At 41.5% G+C, this 17,600-nt stretch overlaps 1 protein-coding gene across 4 annotated transcripts in view; it reads right to left on the minus strand.

The window, feature by feature from the left end:
* DPP6 (dipeptidyl peptidase like 6) overlaps positions 1-17,600 on the minus strand; it is a 587,128-nt gene that overhangs the window by 120,341 nt on the left and 449,187 nt on the right. For all 4 annotated transcript variants that reach the window (XM_075419777.1, XM_075419779.1, XM_075419776.1 and 1 more), the window contains exon 6: positions 13,126-13,178. In XM_075419777.1, the coding sequence (XP_075275892.1) occupies positions 13,126-13,178 (53 nt within the window). The remainder of the gene's footprint in view (positions 1-13,125; positions 13,179-17,600) is intronic.

Below are 17,600 nucleotides of genomic sequence, written 5' to 3' on the forward strand. Positions count from 1 at the left end.
TGCTAGCCAGCTCCTTTTGGGAGGTATGTTATTGTTCATAAGCTATAGTCTCCCATAGCTACACCCTTGCTTTCTGCTCTGAAACAGCCTGCTTAAAATTCTTCTGTGTTTTTTCTGGGATCAATCAATATTATGGGTCATCTCAGCCTCTCCAAAGAGCCAGTGCTCCTCACAGACCCTCATAATTAGGGCTTGTTTGGAGCTGAGCCTTCCCCTTGTGAGCTCATTTGTGCAGGATACTGGCTCGGAAATGGGCAGTTCTGAAGGCAGCCAATATATCTCCTGTTATTGGTTTTCATGAAGAACTAGGTTCACTGCATCCTCACACCATTTTCACTATTTCCTTAAAGAAAAGAACCTTATTCTTGATTTCCAGCCAAAGAAATGGCAAGGACTCATTAAAGGGTTGCTGTTATTTGCTTCATCTCTTAAAATGATTGATTTTAAAGCCTGGGAAAGAAAGGAATAATAATTTTTTTTTATGCCAGACAAAAGATGGAACAGGTGCTGTATAAACTCTTCTGCATTAAGACAACACTGTCTGGAGCTAAGGTTGTTAAATTGCTGCAGACACAGACATGGTTTCAGCACAACAGTTAAAAAACATTACGGACACTGTAAATTGTGGAATTTACTCATTTAGATGCAGCTTCCTGCCAAAAAGTCTCCCCTCAAATTTTCCGAATAAGGAAAATTCCTGAGAGCAATTAGTTTGCTGTCTGCCAAATAATTTTTGCTCATAATTTAGATCAGAACATCTATGCAGAATAAAACAAACTAATCAATTGTATCATATTGCCTGGTTTTGACCTTAAAAAATACCGTCATTTATGAGGAAATAGTTTTAAAGAGAATGTATTGTTTTTGCTGAAATTTTTACATCTATTTGTTCCCTCTTCTGACATTTTCGTCTATTCCAAAGAAGACCAGTTTCCCTCAGAGACTTCATGGCACCGAGTCTCTGCCTGACCACAACCATGACAAACAGTTCTACACTAAGTTCTTCAAAAGCAACTTAAGAAACAATTGATATTTTCCACTGTAATTGAGGGACAGGCTCCATTTACTTCAAGAAAAATATTTTGCAATGCCAGACTGAAAAAGTCTGAAACTGAAACAGCAGTCAAAGTCTGGGATATAGCATAGGCTATTCTTCTAGAGTCTGTTTTAATAACTTTTAATTTTAATTTTAATTTTAAATACAGAACAATAGGATTTGTATGGAAATTTTTTGCACATGCTGCCAATGTGAACAAAAATGCAACAATTAGCACCAAAGGCTGCTCTGACATGTCCATCCTCTAAACAAATAACCAGAACTATGTATGTGAGCTGGAATGAGGTCTTAAGGAAAACTTTGAACCCCCTTGTTTAAACAAGCCACAATTTTGGAAACTGTAGAACGTATATAATGATTAAAGTAGTACGTGCAAAGAAGTTGAAGAAATGAAGATTGTTAATAAAAAATTTGAGGAAGGCAGAAATATCCCCTCCTATTATTTGCTTCACACCAGCACTGAATATTTTGAAAGACAACAGGCCTAAGCACATCAGCTCACAGTACTTTAAGACTTTTTTGTGGTTAACTATTAAAAATTATCTATCTATCTAAACTATCTGTCTCCACACGAGAACTTGGGGTCTTCACATCTACTTCTAAGAGCATAAAATCAGACAGCGGCTTAGACAGATTTATTCTTCCTTAGAAAGAAGGAAAGAAAAAAGAAATAAAAATCACTGTGTAGAGAAGAGATCTGGAATGGTTATAAAGAACTGGAAACTCTGTAATATTTAAGAATTTTTGATGCGTTATGAAAAAGAAGTGCACTGGAGAAAATTTTTAAAAAGAAACAAAAATATGTAAAACACATGTGTTCATAAATGTACAAAGCATCATAGATAAGGACTTGGAGAAAGAGGGAAAGATTTCCAAGAAGCAGGATTGGCATTTCTTGAGAAGCAAAACCACATTCTTAAACAATTAAATGACTTGTTTACTTCAGTATTCACCAAGGAGAAGAGGAGGCAGGTGCCATTAAGAAAATTGCTTCCCAGGAGATAGACAGCCCTGCAGAGACTCGCAGTGAGACAGAATAAAATATAATACAAATGGGAATCAAAGACTTGCCAGAACAGATAATCAAGAAATCAGACTGTCAGAAGATGCAACTAAAAGAATCCTCCTGGAACTCTAATAAAAGTGCTTAAATAGATGGGGAAGCCTCTTCCATTCATCTAGGCTCGTCCGCTATTAAATATTTAATGCACATACGCACACATACACATATTTTCCTTGCAGCACTTTTCAGTGAACAAAGGTAGAAGGAGGTAATGAAAGCAATTTGAACTTATTGATTTCAACTGCAGATAGAACATCAGATCATTCAGTTGTTCTTAAAATCAACTGAGGTCACCAATCATTTTGTCCAAGTTGAATGAATTCTATGGATTTAGAGCATAAAATACAAAAAGCAAGAGAATCCAAAACATTTGTCCCTAATTTGGTGATCCAGTCAGATTCAAGCCAACAATACGAGCTCAGAGGTCTTTTTGACAGACCTGTGTCTGTAAAGCATACATCAACGTAATATTTGGTCATAGACCAGCAAAATATTGCGCAATACCAATACCACTTTAAAATCAATCACTTCTCAGAAAAGGAGCCACCGACTTCCATTGGGAATTACGTAAAATGATGGCACAAGCTTGCCTTTCTAGTGAAGGTCTCCAATCTACAAAAACTGATTTAATGATGCAGTGGAGGCTTGTACATGGGCAGGAGTCACAGTAATGCATGTTGGAGGACTGCAAGGCATTGATCAAAATCTCTAGATTTTCATGAGTAAGCGAACAGTGGAAATGGTATTTAGATACTGGTAGCATTATTTTAAAAATGGTGACATTATCATGTTTCTCATGTGACCCCTCTAAATCATAGATGACAGACTGAATTTTTACTGAATTTTTTTTAAACAACTTTTGTTCCTGGAGTCATATTTTTCCCCCTAAAGAGACAATGAGAGGTGATAGCATTCAGGTGATAAACACAACCACTTAAAAGTAATTTTCTCTTACTTGTATGTTTTTCTCTTATTCTATAGAGGTTTCTCAGCCATCTCTGATTTCAGAGCTACTCAAGACACGAGTTAAGTCATTAGATTTATCAGGATTTGAAGACTATTTATCTACAACAGAAGCATGGAAAAGAGAAAAACTTAATATCTGAATGTTGTGAAGAAGTCTAGTCAGAATTAGAGCTATCCATAGATCAGCTATCCAAAATATGGGCAAAAAAATACAGGTTAAAGAGAAAAAAAACAGTAAGCTCTGAGATGTTTAAGAATGAACCGGGAAGATCTGAACAATAATGGGCCCGGGATGAAAGTACGTGGCTCTTCAGAGAGACTTTGCCAGTCTCCAGGAAAGGATGTTTGTGATGAAACCTTGGCATTTTCCACCCAGCTGACCTTGTTTGACTTCAAAACCCTAATAAAAATATAGCATGATGATGTGATGACTGCAGAGAGCAATATGGAATTATTAGTACATAAAATGAGATACAGCTGTGATCTCCTACTACCAGAGCCAGCAGAAGTGCCTCATTACAACATGACTTCACTGGATGATAGGTCACACTTTTAATTGGTGCAAGAGATTGATTCTTGGGTTTGTGCTCTAAACTAATCTGACAGTTTGTTCACTGAGTTTCAGACAAAAACCAGAATGACCCAGTATTCTTTCTATCTTTTTGAAAACTAAGAGTCTGTGACAAAATCTTATTTCTTCTCATGTCATCAGAATAAGGATATCTTGGAGGTTTGTGCCTAGGTTCTCTGGAATATTGAAAAAAAATACTCTTTTAAACCGCTTTTCCCCACACAGACCAAGTCCTCATCAGTTAAAATAAACAACACATACACTTAGTAGAGCCATATTTCCGTTTCTTATTGAGAGTGATAGAATCGCTTTTAAGCAATATCACAATTAGCCTGATTTCAGATATAGTTTATAAGTGGATTGTAAAATACTCTCTATTTTTAAAGGACCAAAATACCATCCTAAGCCTACAGTTCTGCCCCACAACAGAGGTGTATAAATCTCAAGTACACATGCAAGAGGAAATGCTTGTGTTTGAAATGGGGTGTAACTTTAGCCTCTACAACTCTGCATATCGAAAGTAATTTCATTCCTCTGTCTCCTTCTCGTGTGTGACATGGGAAAGTAACCTTTTCTACTCCTGTCTTATCTCCTCAAATTTGTAGTGGAGCATTCAATAAATGGAGGGCTAGGGTAAGAGGTGAAGAGACATCAGGGCCGGTATGACACAGTTTGGGCTATCAGTCTGGGCTTGCATCACCTTTGCCATAGACTTCCTCAGTGTTTATTGTATCAGGGAAAGCCGTGGCTGTAGCATCCTTTCTCCACCCAAAAGTCCGTTCTTGCATTTGCTAAATTTCCTTCTTTCCCTCTTCCCCATATGTTCTGAGCTTGCCAAGCAGGCAGGGTGCCTATTTTGGGATAAGAAGAGATTTTCAGCCTATTAAATTTGGTTAGTGCCTACCTGTGATATGGCCACAGAACCAGGCAGCAAGGACAAAAGGGAGCCCTGGGACACTGCTGAGGTGCACAAATGCTGTGGCACAGACCGCTAGATACTCCTCAGAGGTGGGGCACAGAACACTATATAGTCCTCAGTGACTGGGCACAGGTCCCTGTATAGCCCTCACTCTATAACCTGAGCCCAGGCCTCATTAAATCCCACCATGGTGAGGAGGTGCCCATAATCTTGCAGATTTGCATCCTCAAAACTGGCTTTTTTGCAGGTGCCAGCAAAAAAATTATTCTGTGTATTGTAACATGCAGCACACATTCTTTGTGCTGTGTAACCAAATAACAATGCACTGAGAGTTTAAGTAGGCTGAAAGAGTTTATCATCCAACCACAGCAACAAATAATCAAGGCCCAGGCTGCAGGGTGTCTCCACAGCCCAACAGCAGCAGAGGAAAACCAGCCCCCTGGGGAAATGCATGTTTCTTGTTCCTATTTTCATGGAAATCCTCCCAGAACTTCAAACATTACGATAAAAAATGCAACCAAATCAAAAAAATACCAATCCCCATTATGAAAATCCCATCTACAGAATAATTTTCATTGATTTCTGGGAAGGTGGTGCATGGAAATAGCAATTGTACAGGTTTCAAAAATCTGGTTAGTTGCCTATTTGGGGCTGTGCAATTGCACTATAATTTTATACATTTTATTTCATCCACCCTTATTTCCCTTTTCTGTAAAACTCTATGTACTAACTCAACCTTGTTGAGTATGAATAAGGAGGAAAACCCATGTCAATGTGCCAAGTTTTGGCAGTGGTCAGTGTTGGGAAGTGCATGTACCCTGCGGCAGTGTCTGCGGTTTGGAGGCCGACCACAGCCCGGGGACCAGAGGATGGTCATTTGCACCGAGACACATGAACAGTTCCAAACCCAGATGAGTTTCTCACCAGCAAAGCACATTTTATTCAGGAACGCCTCCATTTCAGGGAGTGCTGCTTCAGACAAACACTACGGGAGAGTTTGCTTCAAACCTTTTCTCTTTCCTTTTTTTTTTCCTGATGAGCCATAAGCTGTTGACCTTTTCTGTAACATAACAAGGTTGGTCGCTCGGCTTTTCTCTGCTAAACTGCTAACGTCTGAATCTAACTATTAATTACCCAAGATCTTTTTTTTTTTAGTCTCAGCAGTCATTACTCTAATTCTTAATATCAAATCCTCCCATCAGGGGACTATTCCTTATTATTATCGCTATATATGGTTTCTAAGGTGTCCACCCACATCACAGCTGACTCTGGAAGAGAGAAGCATGTGGTAAGAATTGCTTTGCCTACACAGGAAAGGAACATTTCACATTAAAAATGCTATGCAGTGACCAAGATGGGTGAGCAAACGGCAAATCCCCTGGGGAAATGATACGGTATTGAGCTGCTGAAGTGGATTTCCTCCCACCAGCACAGCCAAGAGTCCTGACTGAACTACTCGCCGAGGCTGAACTGCTTTCAACCTGCCACTGCTTGGAAGTGAGTGATGCTCAAATAACAGCTTTGCTTAATAAAATGCTGGGTCTTTCTTGTTAAAGAGGTACAAAATGCATTCGCAAGCAATAAGCTGGTATGTGATTAAACCACTGTTCCAGTGATTTACAGAGTGCTTAATTCTGATGATTATGAAAAGCAAGAAGCCCAACAGCTCCATCAGAGTTTGAGCCAAATGCCTGTAAACTCAACTGAAAGATTCCTATCCACTGCAGAGGATTTAAGGTCAGGCTCCACAATTAAGCTATCAAGTTTAACTATTCCAAGGGCCAGCCTTCCGTTGTCAGAATGCAGCTGGAAAAGCATATCACATCATGAGGGTGTTGTTATTTATAGTCTGGCATAAGAGGCACCACCACACTATGCAGCAGAGGTGCCTTAATTAACTATATGATCTAGCTCAAAAAGACAATAAAAACTATGGAATGATAATTGGTAAAAAGGGAGGAGAGAGAAGCAGTAGCAATAGCAGATTCTTCACAAACTACAGAATACATTTTTCTGCTTATTTAACCAATTTCACTTTGTTATTTGGTTTTACATACCTTTTTATGAGGTTTTATTTCAACCTCTACATGTCGTTGTTGGGGAAAAATATTCAGCTGCTCTACGTAGAATTTAATTAGCTGGAAAGAGACTATTAATTAAAGTGTTTTTTCCTCTTAAAATAAAATGTGGGCTCTAGTACAAGATTATAACTGTTAAGGAGTGAAATTGTGCAGCACTCTCTACAGTAATAATCACATATTGCCTCTGTCGGGTAAGCAAGATTTCTCTCCTTGCTTTGCAGATGGGCACATTGAGGCACGGGAAGTCTCTCTAATGCTACAGAGAAGGGGCGTAACAGGCCAGAACAAAAAAAAAAATAGAACAGTCTTGGTCAAACTGACAGATGCCTGCAGCAGATCCAGTTCCCTGAATTTTTTTAACCATGTTTTTAAATAATGAAACACATTTTCCTTTAATTGTGAACATGGAAATGGGAGCAAGCGCAAGAAAAATCTTGTTGTCTTTCAAAATATTGTACAATAGAATATGTACAAATCTGATAAATGTTTCTTTAATTAACTTTAATCTCTTGTCTGCAGTAGCTTGTGTAAAAGAAGGAGACGGGAACATTAGTGAGAGCTCTGCAGGGAGATCTACAGACATCACTTTGAAAATTTACTCTCAGTGAAGCACGGGCTCAGTTCCTCCTCCTGTTATCACTTCTGTGGATCTCCAGTGCTTATTTTGCACTCACTCTACTCATGGGACTTCTCTTGAAGTTACTGGGAGTTCAGTGCTGGACACGTGTGCAGTATTTTACAAACAGGAAGAGCTGAACTCAGCTCAGTGATTGCTCCTGCGATCTACTTACCATGTTTCTCTGACTACACTGTACAAATCTGGGCAGAAATATGGATTCTGCTTAGGAGTAACTGTGTACAAATCCCTCCTCCCCACACAAAATTAACGAGGAGTGGGAATAACTGCTGATTTTCTCACTGATCCCTGTTAGTGTATTTGGAAGCTCCCATTGACCTGCCAGGCTGGATGTGCTAGTACCGTGCTGAGAGCTCATACAAAGGGGTCAGCACTAATCCCTGCTGCTTAGCTGTGCTCAGAGGCAAATGGTTCGTGCTGGGCCTCATTTCTGCTGGCCACAGCAAGAAGTTAAAGACTGAGGTACCCCCTTGGATACCAATCCAAAATTAGCTCTCACTTAGGACCTGCAGTGCCAGATCAAGCCAGCGTTCCAGCAGCACATACTACCATGAAATGACCTTAACACTGATGAGGGAAATCCTGCAACAAGGTTAGGTGAACAGTCTGGTCAGTCATGGTCTGACCAAGAAAACCCTGGACAAACTAACCTTTTTCCCTTATTCCAGTGAAGGAATGTGAATGACTAAGATCATCCATATTGGACTCCATAGGAGCAACATTATTAAAACTCACAAAAAAATAAAACAATTTTCAGTGGCCGGATTTCATAAGTAGGTTGTTGCCTACAATATATTGCTAATTTTTAACTTTCTAAAGTTAGGAAAAATAATGTCAAGACATAAATGCATATGGTATTTGTGTCCCAGTTTTTCCCCAGCACCTTGCACGAGAGCTCCCTGTTCCACATCTCGACCTGCAGATGCTATCACAGTGCCTATAAATTACAACTAGCTGGCAATTACAGTGTGGCAAGTGCAACTGTGGGGTTACGAGAGGAGCTTTGCAGAAATGTTTATAATGCAGACAGCTGCAGGCAGTTATCGGCAGATATATCTGCAAAGCAGCCCCGTTCAGAGGAAAGCAGATGGGACGGTGCGGAGATGCTCAGCCCAGGGCCCAGGAGCAGCCAGCACAGAGGCGGTTCCACTAGATGGCACCCGGCGCCAGCAGCTCATTTTTGGGTGAACAGCAGGAGAAATCGGGGTGACATGCAGGAAAGTCGAAGTGAACATAACCTCCCCACACACCTCAGCCCAGGAAAACAAGAACTTAGAAAACAAGATCTTAGCCGGCTCCCCCTGTGAAAAGCGAAAACCACGGGCCATTGAAAACAGAAGGCAAATGTGGCCAAAAACAGTAGGGGTTTCTACCCTGAGTTTACCAAGAGGCTGTGGGAAGGCAGAAATAACAAAAAGAAGAAATTAAATCTGTGCAGTAAATATCCCTGCAGGAATCTTTCTTCTACCTCAGGCTGATTTTTATTTTTAAAGAAGATCCTTTGAGAATGAAGATCTCATTGGTATATATTAGTTGCCCTATAGAGAGTCAAATTGTGCTGCTACTCCTTATGTGGTGAATTTACTTCCACAACAGCTCTCATGGAAAAATGATGCAATCCTGCACCCTGTAAAAACCACCATTTGTGAGCATATGTGTTAAGGACCTGCCCAAATTGCCTTGCCAAATTTATGGAGAGCTCGGAATGAAATCTGGAACACTGGTGCAAGCCCCTTTCGACTTCAGACACAGCCTGCATCTGGAGGGTCTGCAGAACATGGTGAAAATTACTAGAAATTTCCCTTTAAAAAGCAAATTATGCTGGCAGATTAAAGTCCTGTTGTTTAAAAAGTGATGCCACAGATTAGAAATTGACTTCCTTACTAGTCAGCCTCAGCAGGGGTGCAGCAAGGGCATGAGTGGGTACAAAGCTTAAAGCGTCTGGCCTTCCTGCTGAGGTGGATCATAGCTGAGGAGGAGGAACAGGGAAGAAAGAGCATGGGGAAAGTCGTGCTGTCCTGTTTCCAGGAGCGAGTGTCTAAAGAGCAGGAGGGATATAGCGGAGGAGAGTGAGTTTGTTTGCCAGCTGTCACTGCCTCGACTGCTTGGACGTAGCGCTGGCACACACCGACGCGGTGTAAAGCTGGTGCCTGCTTGTGGAAAAGGACTAATGCATGAAAAGAGTTTGTAGAAATGGCAAAGGGGTTGTTGTTCAGTGTCAAGGGCTTTTGTCACTCTTGTTACCGTCAGGTGGAAGGTAAGGATGCTGCCTGTGGGTTGTAAATTTTGTCGTCACCAAGGGACCTGAAACGTCAAACTAAACTGAACCTTGTGCTGTGTCAGTGTGCTTGGGCCTGCCCTCAACAACCTTCATCCACACATGTCCATCAGAGCAATATTACTGTGTTAAATATGAAAATGATGACGAGATTTTTATCCCTTCATCCAACAGAGGCTCCAATTTCAGTTGATGTATTTCCTCACCTGCTACATCACGTTCGTCCGCTACGCTTGTCCTCTCTCTTCACATAACACCCTAAAATATAGGCAGAGCTCCAAAGGAAAGATAAATGTCCATGTTCCAGGGAAAGGAACCCACCACTCTTTCCACCACGCACATGTACTATGATCACCCAGAAGATCAATGTGAAAGTTACTGTACAATATGGAGTGCAATGTCTGTACACGTACCTACAGCTGAAACCATTTTGTAAGCCACACCTGTACCAAGATGAAATGGGCCAATCCTTCCAACCCTCCTCCCATCAGTGATTGCCTGATCCGTCACTATGTCATGCAGTGGAGACACCAATGCCTGACACACCTGTGGGCGTTCTGGCACCCCTCTCACTTTCCAGATCTTCCCCTTATACTAGACACTTCTCTGACACACCCAACCCTCCGACTGCCTGCACCATTACTCAACCAAACACAGAGAGCAAGGTCAAACACAGCTGAGTGCACGATACAGTTGAAGCTTGGGGGGACAAGAAGCTGGTTGTCAGGGACCAAGGAAGATCATGCAGTAGGAGCAAACTGCCTGGACCACTGTATTGTTAATTTTTAGCATTTCTAACACATACTATGCATGATGCTTCTATATTTTTCCACCTTTGTTTTGTCTGGAGTAGAACCGTGCTGTCAGTCAAGTGCTTTTGCTCTTAGCCAGATCTTCTGCAGATACAAAAGCTTATGTGCTCATGCTGTGTGTTTATCCTGTTGCTCAACACCCTTTCAGCCTGCAAGCTAATTCCAGATATATTGTCAGAAAAATGGAGTTTTCAAAAGTTAAATAAATCTGGTAAATTCCTGGGGAAAAAAAAAATCAAAAACAAAGACCAGATTGAGGCAGGGTCTGACAGACACTAAAGAAGTCTGGAGGGTGTCACACTGGGACACCAGAGCTTTGACATGGATGATGGTGAAGCATCTCCTAATTACCATGTACAAACTGTACATGGAAACATCTTAACCTCAAGCTCATGATTTTTTGTGATGAGTCAATCACAAGACACAAGCTGTAGGGAAGCAGGCTTCACAAGCTCCAGGGCTCACAGATTTTAAAACATGTATGTCTCTAGTACATATTTTTTTGTACAAAGTATTGTTTCTCCATTGCCAGGTAGAAGCCAAAGAAAGTTATTTCAGCTTTTGTTGTTGTTGCTGTTTGGGGTTTCTTTGGGTTGTTTTTTGTTTTTTCCTGTTGGTTTTTTTTTTTTTTGTGTGTAGACAAGTGTGCTGAGACAAATCCTTGAGGAACACCTGAATGTAACTAGTATTTTTATGGGGAAAAAAATGCTGACAGTTGTGTTTATATATTGCCATTGAATCTGTACTTCTCTATTGTTAAACCCACTGGTTACTGTACCAAAAAAACTTGATTGGAAAGAGAGCATGAGCCTCAAAATTGTAGGTGTTGCAATGTCTGACTTTCAGGACTTTTGGCGTTAAACCATCATTCCTGTGTTAAACAGTGAGGTCCCCTGAAGACAGCCCAGTGGGAAGGCTGCTGATCCACTGTACGCAGGCATAGCGGAGCTGCCTGCAAAAAGCTGTAGGAAACACCAAGCACACAGGCATGGCCAGGATCCTGCCTTCTCTTGGGGCAGGCACCAGGCCCATGGATGCAGAAATCAACAGGACTTTAGGAGCTGTCCTGGTTTTTTCCAAAGTCAGAGGCACAGTAATCCATTTAATACGGTGGTATGGGTGAGAGAGAGTGCATAGAAACTGAAAGGGACGGATCAGTCTGGATATAAGGAGAAACTTTCTCCCCGTGAGGGCAGTCAAGCAGTAAGACAGGTTGCCCAGCGAGGTTGCAAGGTTTCAAATCCCAACTGGATAAATCTCTGAGTAACCTGCTTTGGGCAGGAGGTTGGACCTTGGAAGAGCCTTTCCAGCCTGAGTTATCTGGTGATCCTATGCTCACCCTATGTATAAACCAGGCAGATTTTTTTAAACTTTGAAGGTTTTACCAGATATTAGAATGATCCAAAACATCAAATATCTATTTAGACATACTGTATAGAAATGACAAGTCAGTGAGGAAGCACAGTGAATACTGAAATTGTATGTTTTATAACCAGAGTCATGTGCAGTGTTCTACAGAAATGGCAGAGCACAACTGTATTGTCCCTTTTTACTCTTTCCACACAATTATCCCAATACAATACTTAAAACATACAACCTGGCATCAACTTCCAAGCTTTTAGCTTTGTATTTACTGACATTTATCTGAGGAATTTTGTTGTGCAAGCTATGCATTTCCACTGGTGCTATGGAAATGTCATTCTGAAACACCATGTATCATCATATGCCTACATGTGTCTTATTGGTATGGTGGCATCCCAATCCTGACCAGCTGGGCCAGTCCTTAAAGTATATTAAAAAAAAAAGGTATCTTTTAAGGGAAAAGCAGGTAGAAACTATGGGCTAAACACTTGAGAAACAAGACAGGTGAGATGAGCTGCAGGGTGATGGACTTGGAGCCACAGGTAACCTGCAGCACCATAACAACAAATCTTAGAAAGGGGGATTTAAAAAACTGTAACAACTCAAAGCTAAAGAAGGGTCCCCTCCGGCTAACTAATGCCTATTTTAAACACTGAGCCTACCTCAGGACCTTCAGTAGATAGGGCGACCTAAATGAAGAGGCATTGTGTGATGGAAATTCATTACTTGTGATGATACATAACCTTTCATGCTATGTGCTTTAGGTAAAGCAATATGCTTTCATCGAGTTTAGAAACGCTGTGTAAAGCCTATGTGGCATTCCTGTTTGTCTGCACTTATGTCAGACTCTCTGAAAAGGTAAATTATAAACCTGAATGTTCATAGCTTCAGTATAATTATGAGTGAATATATCTAAGTAGCATTGGGATCCTGTGAACAGACTACTGGTTGATCTGCCTTCGGATGGGATGCAAAAGAGAGCATTTGTATCAAGGGACTCCGTCAAGAGACTCAAACCTGAAGAGCAATGCCTCAATTTTGACCAAATTTAAGGGACTAAACATCCCTGGATTGATCCTCTGACTGTGCTCTGGTGGGTGGCCAACCACAGCTCTCAGCCAGACACCAACACATCTACATTCTAGCCAAAAAATTGAAAACTGGAATATGAAATTCATGTAGTCTGACTCTCTGGTGAAGCTGAATACTGTTTCCAGACTATGTCGTCTTTTGTCCAACATACAGCTCAGTGGACGTTGCAGCTGAATGCCAGGCCATTGCAAAAGGCTGTCACAGGAAACCATTTGCCATGATACACTTTATTTTGCAGAATTCTTAATGGCTGAGTTTTAAAATGAAGACATTGAAAAATTGCTTACCCATGAGGTATTTTGCTGAGGACATAATATGCCGTATATGAATGCTGATACACCTGCAAAATGAAATTAAGGAAAAAAAAACAAAACAAAAATAGAGATTAGTAATTGTCGCCTGTGTTAATAGGGCTCTTTTTCTGCAAAAACAATCTAGCATTTATGGCTAGGGAGCTCTTATAAACACTTCAAAATCTGTGGTAGAAAAGAACAATACATTAATTCATCTATTGCTGTTGTGCGTTCTTTTCATTTTGCACTTTATTACAGTGTTTGGCAAATCATATACATCCAGATGCTCTCTGTCGTTACCATGACTACCAGGTCTTTGATTAAACTGGTCTCTGCAAGAGCTAAATATAGAACAATCATTAATGAGGACACCTTGGTCAGCTGGAGGCATTCTCCATCATTATAACTAGACACAACAGGGATATAATACATATTTTCTTTGTTTTAGTCCCACTTAAATAAAACAGGGAGTGATTTTGGGTGATCTCAGAGTGGGCTGTAAGACCCTGTCAGTCAGAAAATAAAACCTTATTGACTTAGGGTTTGAAGCTGACCTCATGTTTGTTTGACCTGACAAGCTGCATCTTCATATCAGTTTGCACTCTCTGGGCCTTGGGGAGGAGCTTGCCAGTTAGCACACCACGTCATCCCAGAAGGGAGAGTTTATTACTTATTTTCTAAGTAGTAAATAATAATGCCAGAGTCAAGGTCAGCGATTTAAGAGTCGGTGATTTTACGCTAGTCACAATGCAACCCCTAACAGTGATCTGTGGTTGCCCAAGGTGAGCAACATTGAGCAACACAAGAGTCAGGGCACTAGTGTGAAAGGTCTTAACATGAATGACTTTATACACATTTATACAGGCACTCACTTTTGCAATTCTGTCCTGTTACAGTATGCTACTAAGTAAATAAATACGTAAGTCTCCTAACAATAATTTCATTTGACTTCTACTTAAGTCTTTAAGCCACTTGCTCTCCAGTAGCTCTCACAAAGCATCCTGCCCCAGAGGACGAAGGACAAACTTCTCAAATACCTGTTTCACCAATCAAATTTGTCTGATCAAAGCTACATTTTTTAGCTACCTCCAGTTATGCACAACATTTTTTTTGTCCAAGAAACCATGAGATGCCCTGGATGGTGCTGCCAGCCTCACCAGCAATCATCCCAAGCTCCTTGCTAGCACCACAGACAAGTAAGGATGGCTTACTACCCACTACTCTTGAGGGGAGGCCTGTATAGTGGCGTCTAACAGGTTTACATCTTTTTGAGGCTCAGTAGAGGGGCAGATGAACACAAGACTCTTTAATATCCTATGGATATTAACACAGACTTCTCTGTTACAATTTGAATCCAAACACCGAATCCTTACAGTACTTTATGAATCTCTGAAAAAAAAACTGCCACAAGAGCACAGAGTTGAAAGCACTAGATTTTTGCCTATAAAATGCAGAGGCTGATGCCACACTCATGTGATTCCCTTCTTCCCCTGTGCAATTCAATCCCTTCATTACAAGCACATCATCAGGTTACATCCCAAAATCATATCTCCTTTTAGGCATTCAGATACATAAAGACTCTGCCAGCAAGGTGAGCCTCTAATGTATGGTTGTCAGGGAAGGTCCAGGTGTACAAGCAAATTCAATGAAAGATAGCATTTATTTTAGTACAGGTGTCCTTTGTAGATCCACCTGTTTCAGATGATGTCAAATAAATTACCATTATCTCATCTACCTTCATAATACCAAAGAGCTCTTGAATATTATGGTGCTGATATTGCAGACCTGGCTGATGCATGTGGCTTTATATTTTATTCCAGCCATGCTGAAGTTCTAAAACTGCTAAAATTCCTTAAAAAGAATGCACTGGAAGACTAAATTTGTCTACATAGATGAAAAGAAAAAAAACATTGTCAATAAATATTGAGCAATTTTTGTCTTCAAATATCCTGGCAGTAGAACGTGGAGAATGATGTAGACATATAAAATGGGATCTGGGCAAGGACTGGTGTTCAAGTTCACAAGCCATGCTGTGAATGCACCAGAAGACTAAATTTGTCTACAGAGATGAAAAAACAAATAATACATTGTCAATAAATATTGAGCAATTTTTATCTTCAAATATCCTGGCAGTAGGATGTGGAAAATGATGCAGACATATAAAATAGGATCTGGGCAAGGAGTGCTGTTCAAGTTCACAAGCCATGCTGTGTTGTTAGCTATCAGAGGCAGAGGCAAAAGCCAGTCCCAAAATGAGTATGAACAGATGTCTTTGGGAGAAAACAGATAACTGTAGCAGGCTGAAGGGAAAAGAAACGGCCGGGGGGTTTTGAGCAGGACATCTGCTGATGATCCTGCTTGTGGTACAGAGTTCCCACAGCCTTGCTAGAGAGTTTAGAGCTGTCTTGGAGCCATTAATGGCTGCACGTGCAGCCCAAAAGTCCTTCTCATACCTACTATTTCAAACTTGTTTGGAAAACACACTGAAAAAACCCTCCTAAGCAGACAGGAATACAAGACAGACATCACAGTGTCTTTCTGAGAAATGAAATGACTGCCTTCCTCTTAGGTATGTAAGCCAAATGAAGTTAGTTTAACCTTTCGAGGGAATGACTGTGTCTCCTTAACATCTCAACTAAAATTTCTGCTTAGATCAAGCTGAGTTACACTGTTCACTTACCACAAGGAAAAACCCACACCAGGGAAAAGTACAGAAAAGAGCATTCTTCTGAAATCCAAAGCTAAGCCTCAGAGACCGGACAGTGCTTAAAAGTTACTATTAATTTCAATTAACCTCTCTGTTTCTGAGGTTTAGCCAACAAAAATAACTGTATTAACTCCATGTGTTCCCCATCTCTATCTGAGGGTTGTGGTAAAAGCCATTGCGCTGATTTGGTGCTCTTACACCTGATTTTCGGCTAGATCCTGGAAGCATGCAGTCTCTCTTGGTAGAGAGTCATATTTGAAGGTAGAAGAGTTTTTGGCAGCCGTTTTGCTCTGTAGACCCTGTGTGCCAAGTCATTCTGCCAACATAAGTTAGAGCAGGTTTGGGACTGCTCTGAAGAGTTCTAGGGATTACTAAAATCGGGTCACAAAATCTCCCATGCCAGCTGTGACCTGTAACAGCCATTATACTGAAATCACTGTGCCAGAAACTGTCTCCCCCGCGCTTCTCTTCCCAGGTCCCAGCTCAGATCTTGCTTACATTCAATCTACATTATGTTCTGCAACATGTGCATGTTTACACTGATATCACAACAGATCTAAGACACAGACCTCTCTGTTTCCACTCAAGTCTTTGAAGGGCAACTATCTCTCTCAGAAAAATACAGGACGAATTGTATAGGACAACACTTTGTTGTGAAGCCACTGACTTCATTTTGTGTAATCAACAAAAGAAACCTGGACCTGACCAGATGACAGCAGAAGACCATACATCTAGGCAGGCGCAGTTCAGGAGGTTCCTACAGAGCATCGATGATAACTTTCTGATGCAAGTGGTGGAGGAACCTACAAGGAAAGGTGCTCTGCTGGACCTTGTATTAACAAACAAGGAGGGACTGGTGGAGGATGTGAAGGTCGGAGGTAGACTCGGCTGCAGCGACCATGAAATTGTCGAGTTCAGGATCCTGCGTGGAGGAAGCAGGGCGATAAGCAGGATCAAAACCTTGGACCTCAGGAGGGCTAACTTTGCCCTCTTCAAGGAGCTACTGGGAGGAATCCCGTGGGCCAGGGCTCTCAAAGGCAGGGGGGTCCAAGAGTGCTGGTCGCTCTTTAAACATCACTTCCTCCATGCACAGGAGCAATGCATCCCCCTGAAAAAGAAATCTAGCAAAGGAGGCAGGAGACCTGCATGGTTAAACAAGGAGCTTCTAGCGGAGATCAGGCAGAAGAGAAAGGTGCATGGCATGTGGAAAGAGGGACAGGCCACTTGGGAAGAGTACAGAAACGTAGTGAGAGCATGCAGGGATGCGATGAGGAAGGCCAAGGCTCACCTGGAATTGAAGCTGGCAAGGGATGTCAAAAACAACAAGAAGGGCTTCTTCAACTACATCAGCAGCAAAAGGAAGGCTAGGGACAATGTGGGGCCGCTGCTGAATGAGGCGGGTGTCCTGGTGACGGAGGATGCGGAGAAGGCAGAGCTAATGAATGCCTTCTTTGCTTCAGTCTTCAGTGCTAAGACTGGTCCTCAGGAATCCCAGGCCCCGGAGGTAAGAGAGGAAGCCTACAGAGAGGACGACTTTCCCTTGGTCGAGGAGGACTGTGTGAGGGATCGCTTAAGCGATCTGGATGTCCACAAATCCATGGGCCCCGATGGAATGCACCCACGAGTGCTGAGGGAGCTGGCGGATGTCATTGCTGAGCCACTCTCCATCATCTTTGAGAGGTCCTGGAAGACAGGAGAGGTGCCCGAGGACTGGAGAAAGGCCAATGTCACTCCAATCTTCAAAAAGGGCAAGAAGGAGGAC

This window comes from Opisthocomus hoazin, chromosome 4 (genome assembly GCF_030867145.1).
Source record: "Opisthocomus hoazin isolate bOpiHoa1 chromosome 4, bOpiHoa1.hap1, whole genome shotgun sequence".
NCBI lineage: Eukaryota > Metazoa > Chordata > Aves > Opisthocomiformes > Opisthocomidae > Opisthocomus > Opisthocomus hoazin.